Below are 13,824 nucleotides of genomic sequence, written 5' to 3'. Positions count from 1 at the left end.
ACACAGACATACATTCACACACAACACAAAACTCATCACTGTGAACAACAGCACACAAAGATCTGAGAAAAGAGCCTCAAGAAGCTCTCAGTCTGTTTCCTGAATTCCTGTATACTATACAACTGAAACTAAAAAGCAAAACTCTTTTGAATGAATTTCAGGGCATTCTTCCATGTATAAATCACCCACTACTGCATGATGTGTTTTTGGGGGAGAAGGGTCTGTGTTCAATTGTTTGTTTTATAACCATAAAATGACATTTATAAATTGCTTTCAAGATATAGGACAATACTATTCCCTCATCTTCCAAATCCTGTATTTCTTATTTTGATCATATAATCTCAAGGCCTGGCCGACACAGAAAATTATAACATAAGGCAAAATAAATACTAATTTTCCTATTATTTAATTTTATTTAATGAGCAAATTAGTGACAAAGTAAAGATCAATTCATAAAAGCATACAGTTTGATAAAATAAAGCAATAGAAAATGAAATTTCTGCATCTACTGCTTGTTTTAATTTTAATTTTTATTTATTTATTTTTTAAAGATTCATTTTTTTATTTATGCATACAAGAGCTGGGGTGTAGGCCAGAGGTACCGGGGTGAGGGGTGAGAGGATTCACCGAAACAGAGCGGGGAGCAGAATAGGTGGATCTACTGAAATACCCTGTTGAGGGAGCAGTGGGTGAGACAGGAGTGGTCGGCTGTGCCTTGTGGGTTAGCTCCCTTGCCAGGGATGGAACTCATGCTGCAGTGGTTGCTGATAGCTTGACAGCACTGACCTTAAACCCTGCACCACCATGGAAGACCTGCATCTACTGCTTTTTAATTAATACATGACTATAAGAATACTATTTCAAAGTGAAGTGACCCATAAAATAATTACAAATCATAAACAGCAATGTACTAATATAAATAAGTCAGGTGAGAAAGACAAACACCATTTGATTTTCCTTCATTGTGGTATATAGTGAAAACAAACAAATGGATGAATTAAATAAAACAAAATAATCTTTTAGACTCTCAGACTAATTAATGGATACCAGAAGGGAAGGAGCTGGGGTTGGATAAATGAGATACAACTGTATGGTGAAGACTGAATTGAACTCTTGTGGTGAACGTAGTGTTGATTTTTATTTACCACAGCTCAAACTTCTATAATGTTATAATAAAATGTTATTTCAATTTAAAAAAAAGGTATATGCTCTCATATCACTATTATTCATAAAATAGAAATAGGAAAATATTGGTGCTAATTGTGGCTTTTTTAATTCTCTTTGTATATAAAGAACCTCTGGAACCGTACTGAGTTTGGTAAATGGATCTTAAAAACGGATCTGTAGTGACTGAATTTATTTTACTAGGATTTTCTGCAAAATGGGAACTTCAGATTTTCTTCTTTGTGGCATTCTCCTTGATCTACGGTGCTACCGTATTTGGAAACATTCTCATTATGGTCACAGTGACATTCAGTTCCACCCTACACTCTCCCATGTACTTCCTCCTTGGAAACCTCTCTTTCTTCGACATGTGTCTCTCCACTGTAACCACACCCAAGATGATCACAGACTTGCTCACTGTACATAAGACCATCTCCCTGTGGGGTTGCATGGCCCAGATGTTCTTTATGCACCTCTTTGGGGGTGCGGAGATGACTCTTCTGATAGCCATGGCCTTTGATAGATATGTAGCCATATGTAAGCCATTGCACTATAGGTCGATCATGAGTAACAGATTGCTGAATGGATTTGTGATCATTTCATGGATAATTGGTTTTATACACACCATGAGTCAGATGGTATTAACAGTGAATTTACCTTTTTGTGACAACAATGTCATAGACAATATATTTTGTGACCTACCCCTTGTGATTAAGCTTGCTTGTATTGAAACATACACCCTGGAATTATTTGTCATTGCTGACAGTGGGCTGCTCTCATTCATCTGTTTCATCCTCCTTCTTATCTCCTACACTGTCATCTTGGTCACCGTTAGACAAAGGTCATCTGGGGGGCTCGCCAAAGCTCTGTCCACACTGTCTGCCCACATCATTGTGGTCACTTTATTCTTTGGACCTTGTATTTTTATCTATGCCTGGCCATTCAATAGTTTTGCAGGCAATAAAATCCTTTCTGTATTTTACACTGTTATGACACCCTTACTGAATCCTATTATTTATACCCTGAGAAATGAGAAAATGCAAGGGGCCATGAGAAAATTACGGTTCCGAAATGTTAGCGCTATGCAAAACTTCTAGATTTCTAATTAATGTAACTTTCAAATAAATGCTATGCTAACAGAATTTAAATAGATTATAGATTATAAACAACAAATCATTTTGCTCTTCTGATTTTAGGATAATAATCTGTGCATAAAAATAATAAAATATTTTATACTCATATTATCACAGTGACCTGCTGCCAAATACACATAGATCATTAAGTGGTTTTCCACCGATTTTCTCTAAATATCTATTAGTGAAAAAACAAATGTGAAAATATATGTAGTGAATATTATTAGAGATGATTTAATAGATATGGATTGTTAATGACATGCAAAAACTTACACTATCTTTAAATGAGATATGAAAAACAAGTAAAAGAAATAATGTTATCAACAATGGAAAATATGATTGAATCTCTTGAATAAATGAGAAAAATAAGCATAAAAGATTTAAATTCAATAATATAGTGAATATAAGGTGCCAGAGTAAATTTAAGACACCAGGGGGGAAATAGCAAGGGAAGGGCAGTTGCAACAGAAGTACAAAGTCTTAATGAAACTAAAGAATGATAAAGAACATTGAAACCAAATGTTCTATGAGATAGCATACATTTGCACAGTAAAGTAAAAGTCTTGATTTTATGTAATTTACCAGGTAACTTTTTCTTTCCAAGTGCTTCACATAAAACTAAAGCTAAATTTGTCTCTGGTAGACTTGTAATCCTTGTTGTGGTTGAAAGCTAAATCTGACTTGTTTGTGAGTTTTGAGGAGGGGGGCAGTGTGTAATAAATTGAGAATACCGCACTTGAGATATTACATTTGAGAACATCTTTCCTATGTCCATGTCTGGTTTAGATTTCTTTATTTTACTGTTATAGCATGCTGCAATTTTCATCCTTTGTACAAATTATGAAAACTATGTAGTTATAGGTTAATTTCAATTTTATCTCCAGTATCTAGCACACATATATCATACAGAAGTTCATACATGACATGCCTACCGAATGACTCAAGAAAAGATTAAATAGCTACTTTATAAGAATATTATTCAGCCTGACCTACAACTAAGGAACACATTCACCTCTATTGTGAGTTATTATGTGTCAAAAATATTAAGAGTATGTAAGGGTATATGCTTCTCCTCTATTTCAGTAATTTAATTATGGGAATTAGAATTCTATAATAAATCAATGAGTATGGACTAGATGGAAAAGTTAAAGAAAATGGAAGGAAAAAAAAGCAAGTTCAAAATATTTGCTAAAATAAATAAAAATATCATAGTCAACCCTGTATCTACACAACAAACAAGAGTCTGTTTTACATGATAGCATTAAGGTATTCTAATATCAAGGAATTCTAACCATTTATAAGGTATACAGATATCCAGCAATGGATGGGATTATATTCCAGTTGATAAAATCTGTAAAGTTATATGTCTGTCAGTATAGCATACTCAGGATCCTGAGCTAACCTTGCTACAATTATTTAAAATAAGTTTTAAAAGCAATTAAAAATGCTAAAGTAAAAAGGCACACCTGAAACCCAGTAAGAAGCTTGAAGAACACTCCATGAAGACACACCCGCCCAGAACTGTTGCCCATGCGGAGAATATGGACAGAATATTGTGACTCAGAGATTCCACAAGTGGAACTGTGAATGTGGGAGAGCACTGCAGACCGCACTTTGAGACTAAACTGGAGTGGATATTTATCAAATGTCATGCTGAGGACTCATATTCTAAAAAAGGAGAAAATGCAAGCATGCTTAGCAGAAGTGGTGAGCATGAAAAAAAAAAAAAAACTGTCTGAAACTTGACTCTTACTGGAGATGAAAATAAAAGGTTCTCTGGCAAGACTTTGGCTTGTCATCACATTCTTTTATGTTTCAACACCTCAAGGTGAGAATTCTCCTTTAACTTGCTACCTAAGGGAATGGCCTCAGTCATTTGACAGAAGTCAACACAAACATTGAAATAAAAAGCGTTCCTTCTCAACAGACAACACTAAACTCTCACAGAAAGATTTTAAAAGTAAAATATCATAATAAACAAATCATTAGACAAATAAACAAAAAAACCCAGAATAAATGTGAACCAGTAGAACGGGAAAAATCAATGCACATAATGGTAGGAAATATTTATAAATCATGTTTCTAATAAGGAATTTGTATCTAGAAGACAAAGAGAACTTTTTTTAGAAAAATGTTCTAAAATTCTATAATTTTATTATATATTTTTATCCAGGTAATATTGGTTTCCAACACTGTGTAGATTTAGAGGTAGAGGCTCATACCTCTCTAGATGTGAGTCACCACACCACACCCACCACAAAGGCACCCTTAGTTCTCCACCAGTCCCCTGGGCTCTCTCCACAGTTGCTCATCCATCTGCCTCCCTCATTGGCAGCCTTAATTCTATAGATAGATTTATAGGGTTTGGTAATGGTTTGGTTTTATATGGCCAGATTTCCAGGATTTGTTCTGGTTTCATTTTGTCTGTTCCTGTTTTGTTTCTATATATTCACATGTGAGAGAAATCTTTGATATTTGTCTTTATCCTTCTGATTTATTTCACTTGGTATAGTCGTCCCCTCCAGTTTCATCCACACTGTCCTAGTGGCAACAGTTCATCTATTTGCTTAGCTGAGTAGTATTTCATGTAGTATTTCATTATATGTGTGTGTGTGTATACATATATTTTCTTAAACCACTTATCTGTCTTTGGGTACTGAGGTTGCTTCTATAAATTGGTTATTGTAAATAGTACTAAATTGAACTAGGAGAGCATACATCCCTTTGAATCACTGTTTTTTTTTTTGTGTTCTTTGGATAGATACCTAGTATAATTATCGCAACATATAGTAGATCTATTTTTAATGTCTTGAGAGCCCTTCATTCCGACTGTTTTCCATAGGCACTAGATCAGCTCACATGTCCATCAACAGTGTATGAGGGTTCCTTTCTCTCTACATCCTGACAAAAACCTGCTGTTTCTGATCTTTTTGTTATGAGTCATGCTCACAGGTATAAGTGGTATGTGACTGTGGTTTGGTTTTGGTATGCATTTCCCTGATGATAAGTGATAATGAGCATTTTTTTCATGTGCCTGTTGGCCATCTGTTTGTCTTCTTTAGAACAATGTCTATTTAGCTCTTCTACTATAAAAAAAAGAGATAGTCCTTGTTCATGGTTTTGGAAGAACTAACATTGTTAAAATGACCCATAGCAATATACAGAGTCAATGCATCCTTATCAAAGTTGCAATGGTATTCTTCAATGAACAAACATTACTGAAATTTATATGGAATTATAAATGATCTGAATTGACAAAGCAATCCTGACCAAAAAAAGAGGACACGAGGTATCATATTGCCTGACATCAAACTATATTAAAAGTCTTAGTAATCAAAAGAGTATTCAGTTGGAACTAAAACACACAGACCAAGAAAACACAATTGAAAATTTAGAAATAAAATCTGCCCTAATTTGGGCAGTTTACGACAATGGAGCTAAGAGTATACACTGGAGAAAGAAAAATCTCTTCAACAATGGTATTGAGAAAACTGGAAAGCCACATGCAAATGAATTTCATATATACTCATAGTATATATGAAAATTAACTCAAAATGAATTAAAAACATAGATGCAAGATATGAAACAATAAAATACATACAACAAAGACAGGTAAAGCATGACATTGACCTCAGTGATGTATTTGGAAGCTAACTCCTACCACAAGGGAAACAAAAGCAAAAGTAAACAAATGGGACTACATAAAACTAGAAAACTTCTGCACAATGAAACTACCATTAAAATGAAAAGACAAACTACTGAGTGGCTGAAAATATGTGCACACCATGAATCTGACAAGGGGGTAATATCAAGATATACAAAGAACTCATTCAACTCAACAAAAAAGTAAACAAAATCCCAATTAAATATGGGCAGAAGACCTGAGACATAGAGATGGCTAACAGGTACATAAAACATGCTCATCATCATCATCAGGAAAATATAACTCAAAACCCCTCTCAGATGTCACTTCATATCTGTGAGAATGGCCCAGACCAAAGGAACAGAAACAGCAAGTGGTAGTGAGTATGTGGAGAAAAAGAACAGCCTGAAGTGTTGGAGGGAATGTGGAAAAGAGAATCAATGTTTCTCAAAATATTAAAAATACATCTGCCATATGAGCCGGTAATGCCTCCAATCTTAGGTATCTATCTGAAGAATATAAAACCCTAATTAGAAGGGATATATACATTCCTGTGTTTCTTGCGGCACTATTTACAAGAGCCAAGTTATGGAAGCAACCTAAAGCCCAACTCAAGGATAAATGAGTGAATTAAGAAGATACACACACACACACACACACAGAGGAATATTACTCAACCATATGAAAAAGGATGAACTCTTGCCATTGGCAACAACATGGATGGAAGTGAAAGGAATTAAGGGAAATAAGTCAGAAGGAGAAAGACAAATGTCAGATGGTTTCACTTATATGTTGAATATAGAGAAACAAAACAAAGGGTCATACAAAATTAAAACAATCACAGCCCTAAAATGCATTTCTTATCAGCAAGTACTATCAAAAAGGTACCTTTGGTGGTTGGTGTGGTGCAGTAACACACACCTAAAGATGTGGGGGCTTTACATATCTGAATTATATACAATGTTGTAAACCTATTGTTACTTTAATAAAAAGATAAAATCTCAAAAACATAATAGGGATTAATTTTTAAAAATTAATTAAAAGGAAATTGGTGGAAGTGGCACTCTGGAATCTCCATGCTTATGCATACAGGACTATAGAAACTAGTTCTTCATGTTCTTAGACATGTGAGAACACCATGCTGTAAAGAAGTTCATATCCACCTTCATTAACATGAAAACACATATTATGAAGAAAGAGGTCCTAAAACAAAGTGAGAGGTACAATCATACCCTGGCAGACATGAAAACACATGAGCTAAGCCATCTTACATAATTAGTGCCCAGTTCACACACCTAGTTAATAGCACATGGAGAAGACTTGATATGGCTGCTGAAATCAGAATCATGAATAACAGCAACACAATTACTGTTCTAATCTACTAAGTTATGGGATAATCATTATGTAGTTATAAGTCATTGAAATAGAAACAAGTAGCTGTTTTGGGCACTGTTATAGCAAAACTAAAGCATGCAGCATTTTGGAAAAAGCTTTTGGACCAAATGAGAAGGTCTGCAAGGATGGTTAACAGGGTTGGAAGAACGGTGAGGTAATTCATATTAAAGGATGATAAAAACCAGTTCTCCTGACATGGTAGTAAAATGTTTAGTAAAATTAATTCCAGAATTAATGTGGAAGAAAATTTACCTGAAGACATGGTTCCAGGGTTTTCTATGCAGAATGCTGACAGAACCAGATGATTACTTTGAATCATACATGTGATGAAAGTGCAGGAAGAGAGGTTCTAAGAAGAGACATTTAAAGTCAATTTTCCAAAGATTTTAGGGAAAAATACAGAAGGTTTAGAAGGTTTAGAGTGTTCTATATTTAACACGCTTTAAGTGTTAAAAAAACAAATTTCCCTGTAAGAAATAACCTTTAAATAAATAAATCAGTGATATTGCCCCAAGACCTCAGGAAGACTTAAGACAGTCTAAGTAGAATCTCTTTGTTAGAAAAGAGAACTTCAAATGTCTTAAAGGTTCTGCCCCATATTAGCCACTTAAAGCAGAAAAATATGTCACAGAAAGAATTCTCTTTTTTGACTATATTTTGTGTCTTTGGCTCCATCCAATAGAACATCATATCCCTGAGACCAAGGACATATGTTGCATAGCAAAATTCACACTCAATTGCTGACCCACCATAAGTAAGTCTTCCAAATGATAAAAACTCAAACTTTTTGTAAAATAAAGACATTTTACATTTTTTTAACCATCACATATGAATTAAACCATTTGGTATTTGTCTTTCTCTTTCTGGCTTATTTTATTTAGTATTATCCACTTCAGTGTCATCCATGTTGTCCCAAGTGGCAATCGTTAGTGAAGTATTTCTGATCAATCTAAGATACACATACACAAGTTTTTCTTTTCAATGCTATAAAATTATCTCTGATGAAAACTTTCTCAGCAGAGAGAAAAGCCTGCTGTATACTAGTTAAGATCTCAATATTTTTATTAATTCTAAACTGATATGATATGAGACATGATTTTGAACCCTGGCAACTATGTAATTATACAGAACAAATGTAAAGACCAAAAAAACATAGCAAAACAAACAAAAAAGGCCCTGCATTTACATATACCTCTTCTCCACCACCTACCCTTCCCTCTTTCTTACCCTCTTCCCACCCCACTTCCTTTTCCCCTCACCACCTCTACCCCACCTCCTTGTAATGGGACACATGCAGCTTCATTGACATGGATTCTCTGTCTCCTTATCTCTTTCCCTGTTTTCCCATGTTTGTTTTTTTTGTCTGTATCTTTTTTTTTTTTTTACCCTCTGTTGTTCTCTCTAATCTAATTATTTCTAGCTTTCTATCTTTTTTGTAACTTATCCTGTGGATAAACTTTCACACAAAGAAAATGACATATTTTCAAGTTATTTTCAGCACAAATTGTCATAGGAAAAATGCTAATAACATTATCTTTCTTTCTATACCTCTGAATCATATATAGTGTTATAAAACAATGTAACTTTAATGAAAAAAAAAACTGACCAAAAGCATCATCTTCCTTTTACTACTTTTCAACATTTACCACTGTATCTCTTGCTGAACTGAAATTAAACTTGAATGAAAATATACTTGACTATATATTGCATTTCATTATAAAATTAAAGTTTATCAACTAATTTTAATCTAACTGAGACTTGCATCATTTTTAAAATGCAAAAAAAAAACTAAGTGGATTTTATATGATTAAATAGTTTTCTTCCATGTAATACTCCTTAATTGGAAAAAAGAAATCAGAACTTAGGAACTACACATTCAAAAATGTGAGTAACTATACATTATGAACATCGAGGTCACAAGAGAGAATTCTTTTGAGAGGTCTAGAGAGGGTCTACAAGAAACCATGAATTGTTTTTACTTAAGGAGTATTATTCCTGAAAAATATTACTGAGCAGAATATAATGTATCTCTACCTAACTCTTTTGTACCCAAACTATGCAGATACTGACATAATTACCATTGACTAGGTTTCAATACTTCTTATTAAACACCAGCGCCTTCTCATTATTTATATAAATTGTAAAATAAGATCTAAAATTCCTCCCTGGCTTTCTACTTTCATTTGCCTAAAGAACTAATCATTGTCACTGATAAAATGTCAATATAAAAACCTTATATGACCCAGTGGGGCCTTAGCACATGTTTTGAATATTTAATTCATAAAATATTCTTCTCATATTGTTTTTTTAATTTTAAGTGATACTCTAATAATCCCCTCTGGAAGTACTCTGCTAAGTGTATCTTTAAATCCCACAGCACATTCTCTATTGCATCATGATTAGCAGAGCAGATTTCAGAATCTGTGATGTTTTACCATGAAAACATATATTTAAGAAAAAAATCTGGGCTAATTTGCTAATTTCCTTTGCATCAGAAGGAAGAAGATAGCCTTATGTTTAAGAGTAGCCCTGGATAATTGGTGAAAGGAAACTTTTGGTCATCCTTCACATTTAAAGGAAATTGAAAGTAAGAAGAAATAGAAAATAATTCATAACTACTCATCTAGGATATCTACTGCCTTAAAATGCACAAGAAAAGAAGAATCCTGAAGAAAGAGTGAAAGTATTAGAGGTAAATTCTGACGTGTATCACTTTCTATTCTGTTCCTCAAATAACCTGCCACATTTGATGCTCAGTATGGTTTTAAAGGGGTTAATACCTTTTATCCACTATTACAAGAAAGGGAAAATGCTTTGGGGGATTCACCATCTGGATTTAAAGTTAGGAACCATGCAAATGACTGTTCCTCCCCACCCTGCACTCCATTCTAAGTCAGAGATAAAGGGGAAGAGGTAATCAGAATCACAAGTCAGTAGGGACAGGTTGAGTCCTAGAGATAAACTTCACAAATTTGCAAGCCATTTGGTTCCCAGACTCAACTGGAATGAGCTTCTTCTCTTCTCTTGCATAGGTCCCTACACCAATATAAAACTCAGAGTTAGGGATCTTAAAACAATAAAGACTTGACTGACAAACTATGCCTAAATTAGGAAAAAAACCCAAAAATTTTTGTATGGATACTTCCTTTAATGTGCACAGACCTAACCCTGAAATTGTCTCAGTTTTAAGAAGTCAGCATCTCCCCTGAGATTAACTCCAGGACAGTGACAAAAGACCTTATGATATAATGTACTTTTACCATTTTTTTAACTACAATTTGTCAAATGACTTTTTTTTCCTGTCTAAATTCCATGTAAGCAGACAAAAATTGGCCAGTAATCATCTCACTTGATGTTCTTCGTCACTCTTTAAGGTAAGAAGAGTGGATACATTACTTCTCCTTTATAGATAAAAAATAAATTCAGATTTTAAAAGGCTGAATGACTTGCCCAAGCATATAAAGTTAATAAATTGCAGAATTACCAACTTAATTAAGCTAGACTACTTCCAAATCATGGATATTCCTGTAGTATTCATGATACTATTAAAGGACTATAGAGATTCCCATCATCTAATTTATAACTATCCATTTGATTGATAAGTAATTGTCTGGGTGAAATTTTGTGCAATGACTACATTTTTACATACTACTTAATAATATTAGTAGCAATTAAGTGTTTTTTATGCTCTTCAGCCTGACCCAAAGTTATCAACACTACAAATATAGGTAATAGCATATTTTAGTAGCCTAAAGTATAGAATCAAGACAGCATCAGAAATCATTTCCAAGTTTTCATTAAATTTGTTCATTCTAGCATGGGTAGTGTTAAGGAGACTAATTTAAAAGCACAAATATAAGCCATTTGATTTTTATCAGAAAGAGAAATAGACAAAATATAGAAGAGAATGTGAAGAAAACAATGAGTTTTTTGAGACTGAAAATTTCAGAGAATGATATGCAGGAGGAAAAATGGAACACTTAGGAAGCACCTGAAGTACTATCTTTACCACAGAATGAAAAAAAAAAACAATAACCTCGGAATTAATGGAAAAGAGGCACGGAATGAAGTAGAACACATGTAGAGAACAAAGAGAGAGATTTAAGTGTCAGCAAATGTGAACAAGTGAGAGAAAGAAGAAGGAGAATTATGAGGAAGGGAGCAATGAGGAAGGGAAAGCAAGGCATATGGGGAAAGAAATGCAAGAAAAAAGAGAATAATAAAATTTTAAAAGTAAAACTAAAATGAACTAAAGCAAATGTAAAAGAGTAATTGAGAAAACAGGTGTTTGAAGACAGAATAAGGAGATAACAGAAAAATATGAAAATCAGGAAGAAGCAAGAGGGGAAAAGTGAGCAAAAGCCAGGAGTCTGCTCTACACGTCTCTGCCTTGTTTGACCAGAACCAAAAGCTTGTCCCTGTCAGATCAATTGTTTTGGGCTTTTTCTAGGAACTGACTTTGTTCAGGGTGATATCCCTCTGATGCACATCTGTTTGTAATCTCTGTGGTGAGTGCAACTTGAGAATCACCGGAACAGAAACAGAAGACATGTCCGTGAAAATGGGAGGAGGAAAGTGAATTAAAGACTTCAAGAGGTATGGAATTCCAGCTGTGTACCACACAGGGAATAGAGGCTAGAAAATAAAGGTTTGCAAAGGAAGAGTGGAAGTGGCCATAACTCCCAGAGTGCTGCCTGTGTCTTGGAATCAAGAGTCAAAAGAAGTAAGAAAAACTGTGAGCATGTGGATGACAAAATGTGAGATTAGGTAGAGGAATATTCATTACTCTCCTAAGTCAGAGTGAGGTATGAATGGGGAGGTCAACAGGTATCTGTGTAGTAAAAGACAGAAGGAAGATCTAAAGCTAATTTGAAAAGTATCAGATTACTTTCCCTCTACTTAACATGCTTGCTTAGACTCACCTTGTGTTTACATAATATGTGTGTATGCACAAATGTGTGCCCATGTGTTGTATATTACTTTTCCATAACATGAAGCTGCTAGTTAGAAATGCCATAATTAAACAAAACAAATGCTCTGTTTCCTAATAGGTGCTCCTAAAACACCAGGATTTTGCTTAAATTTCCCATGAGTTCTTTCCATGAACTTTTTAAGGTTTATTTTTCTTTATTCTTTCTTTCTGTTCTCTGTGCCTGCTGCTGCTTCTAAAAATGCTACTAGTAATTTCTATCACATTTTGATTGTGAATATTTTCCCCTCTAGTTTTACCTGCCACATATAATATCACTTAAAAAGTTAGTGATATATAACCTTCATATTGTAAACTTTTCTATTCAATGTGTGTAGTTAAACAGTTTTAAATTTATATTTATAATTATATCTAGAAGGTCCAATTTTTATTTTATCATGCCAGTGGATTATTTTGTGCATCCCCTGAGTTGAGCACACCTCATTTTGGAGGCCACTATATATATATACTAAGCTTTAATTCAGGATGTCTTCAACACAAATATAATTCTTATTTAGGCTATTTATGGCCTGAAAGGTTTAACTATATAAACAATACCAATTGATGGGACAGTAATTAACAACCTCCCACTCTATTTAAACTGAGGAATATATACCTTTTCTGTTTAACGCTTGAAAATGAGAATAAGAAAACTCACTGCAAATTTAAGAATCTGAACTGAAATCACTTTTTTCTGTATTTTCACATCAGTTCCAGCTCTCCCAGACATTGATTTTATTAGTTGAGATAGTCAAAATAGTTTACATATTTTTATGACTTTTATTATGTGAAATTATTTTGGGCAATGGCATTCTACGGCTCTAATAATGTGATCTGAAGAAAAAGTAGGTTTTGGATATATGGTGAGCAAAGAAGACTGGGTTTGTATTAATTAGCATTTAAGAACAGAATATGGAGCAGATAAAAGATTAGGGGCCGAACCAGGGATTGAACTAGGGGAATATTTCTAAATTAGGCAAAATATCAGGTCTTTGCTTAAGATCCTGGTGACCAGTTTGGAGTAAAAGTGCACAAGGTTACCAAAAGAGGACAATGTTATTGGATTAGTAAAGCACAAAATTAGAAAAGAAAACATTATTACCAACCGGGAGCTCAGGATTCCACCGAAAATGATGGAAAAAAGCACCTGCAAAAGCATTTTGTTCTGGGTGGATGAAGAGAAGGGACCACTAAGAATAGACCAAAGAAAAACTGACAACTGGCACATTGATTAACTTTAATAGGGAAAATTTTAATTACCTCGATCAAAGTAGTCCAGAGTACTATAGGAGCATCATTACAGAGAAGCACATGGCTAAATGAGAATGAGAATGTGATGAAAGAATTATCTGGGGAGAATTTGAAAATGAAGGATAGAAGGGATAAGGAACTTAAGTTGTTTCCAGCAAGGGAAGTGTTAGTTGTGGAGAATATTGTTTTTACGTGGAAAGAGCTATGGACAAGCTTGAAAGGGCTTATTAACAAATAATATTTTTTATTGCTATTCTGCAGTCTAAGGC

The 13,824-nt window shown here is 34.1% G+C and overlaps 1 protein-coding gene across 1 annotated transcript; it reads left to right on the top strand.

The window, feature by feature from the left end:
* Positions 1-1,322: 1,322 nt before the first annotated feature.
* On the top strand, positions 1,323-2,261 carry LOC311175558 (olfactory receptor 4L1-like; the record flags this gene model as incomplete). Its single annotated transcript, XM_084240487.1, has 1 exon — positions 1,323-2,261. One exon carries the CDS (start codon positions 1,323-1,325, stop codon positions 2,259-2,261), a length of 939 nt encoding a protein of 312 aa, XP_084096613.1.
* Between the last annotated feature and the right edge of the window lie 11,563 nt (positions 2,262-13,824).

The sequence above is a fragment of the Talpa europaea genome (assembly GCF_964194135.1).
Source record: "Talpa europaea genome assembly, chromosome: 8".
Classification (NCBI taxonomy): Eukaryota; Metazoa; Chordata; class Mammalia; order Eulipotyphla; family Talpidae; genus Talpa; species Talpa europaea.
The sequence above is the reverse complement of the archived record's forward strand: the minus strand, read 5'-3'. Positions and strand labels throughout refer to the sequence as shown.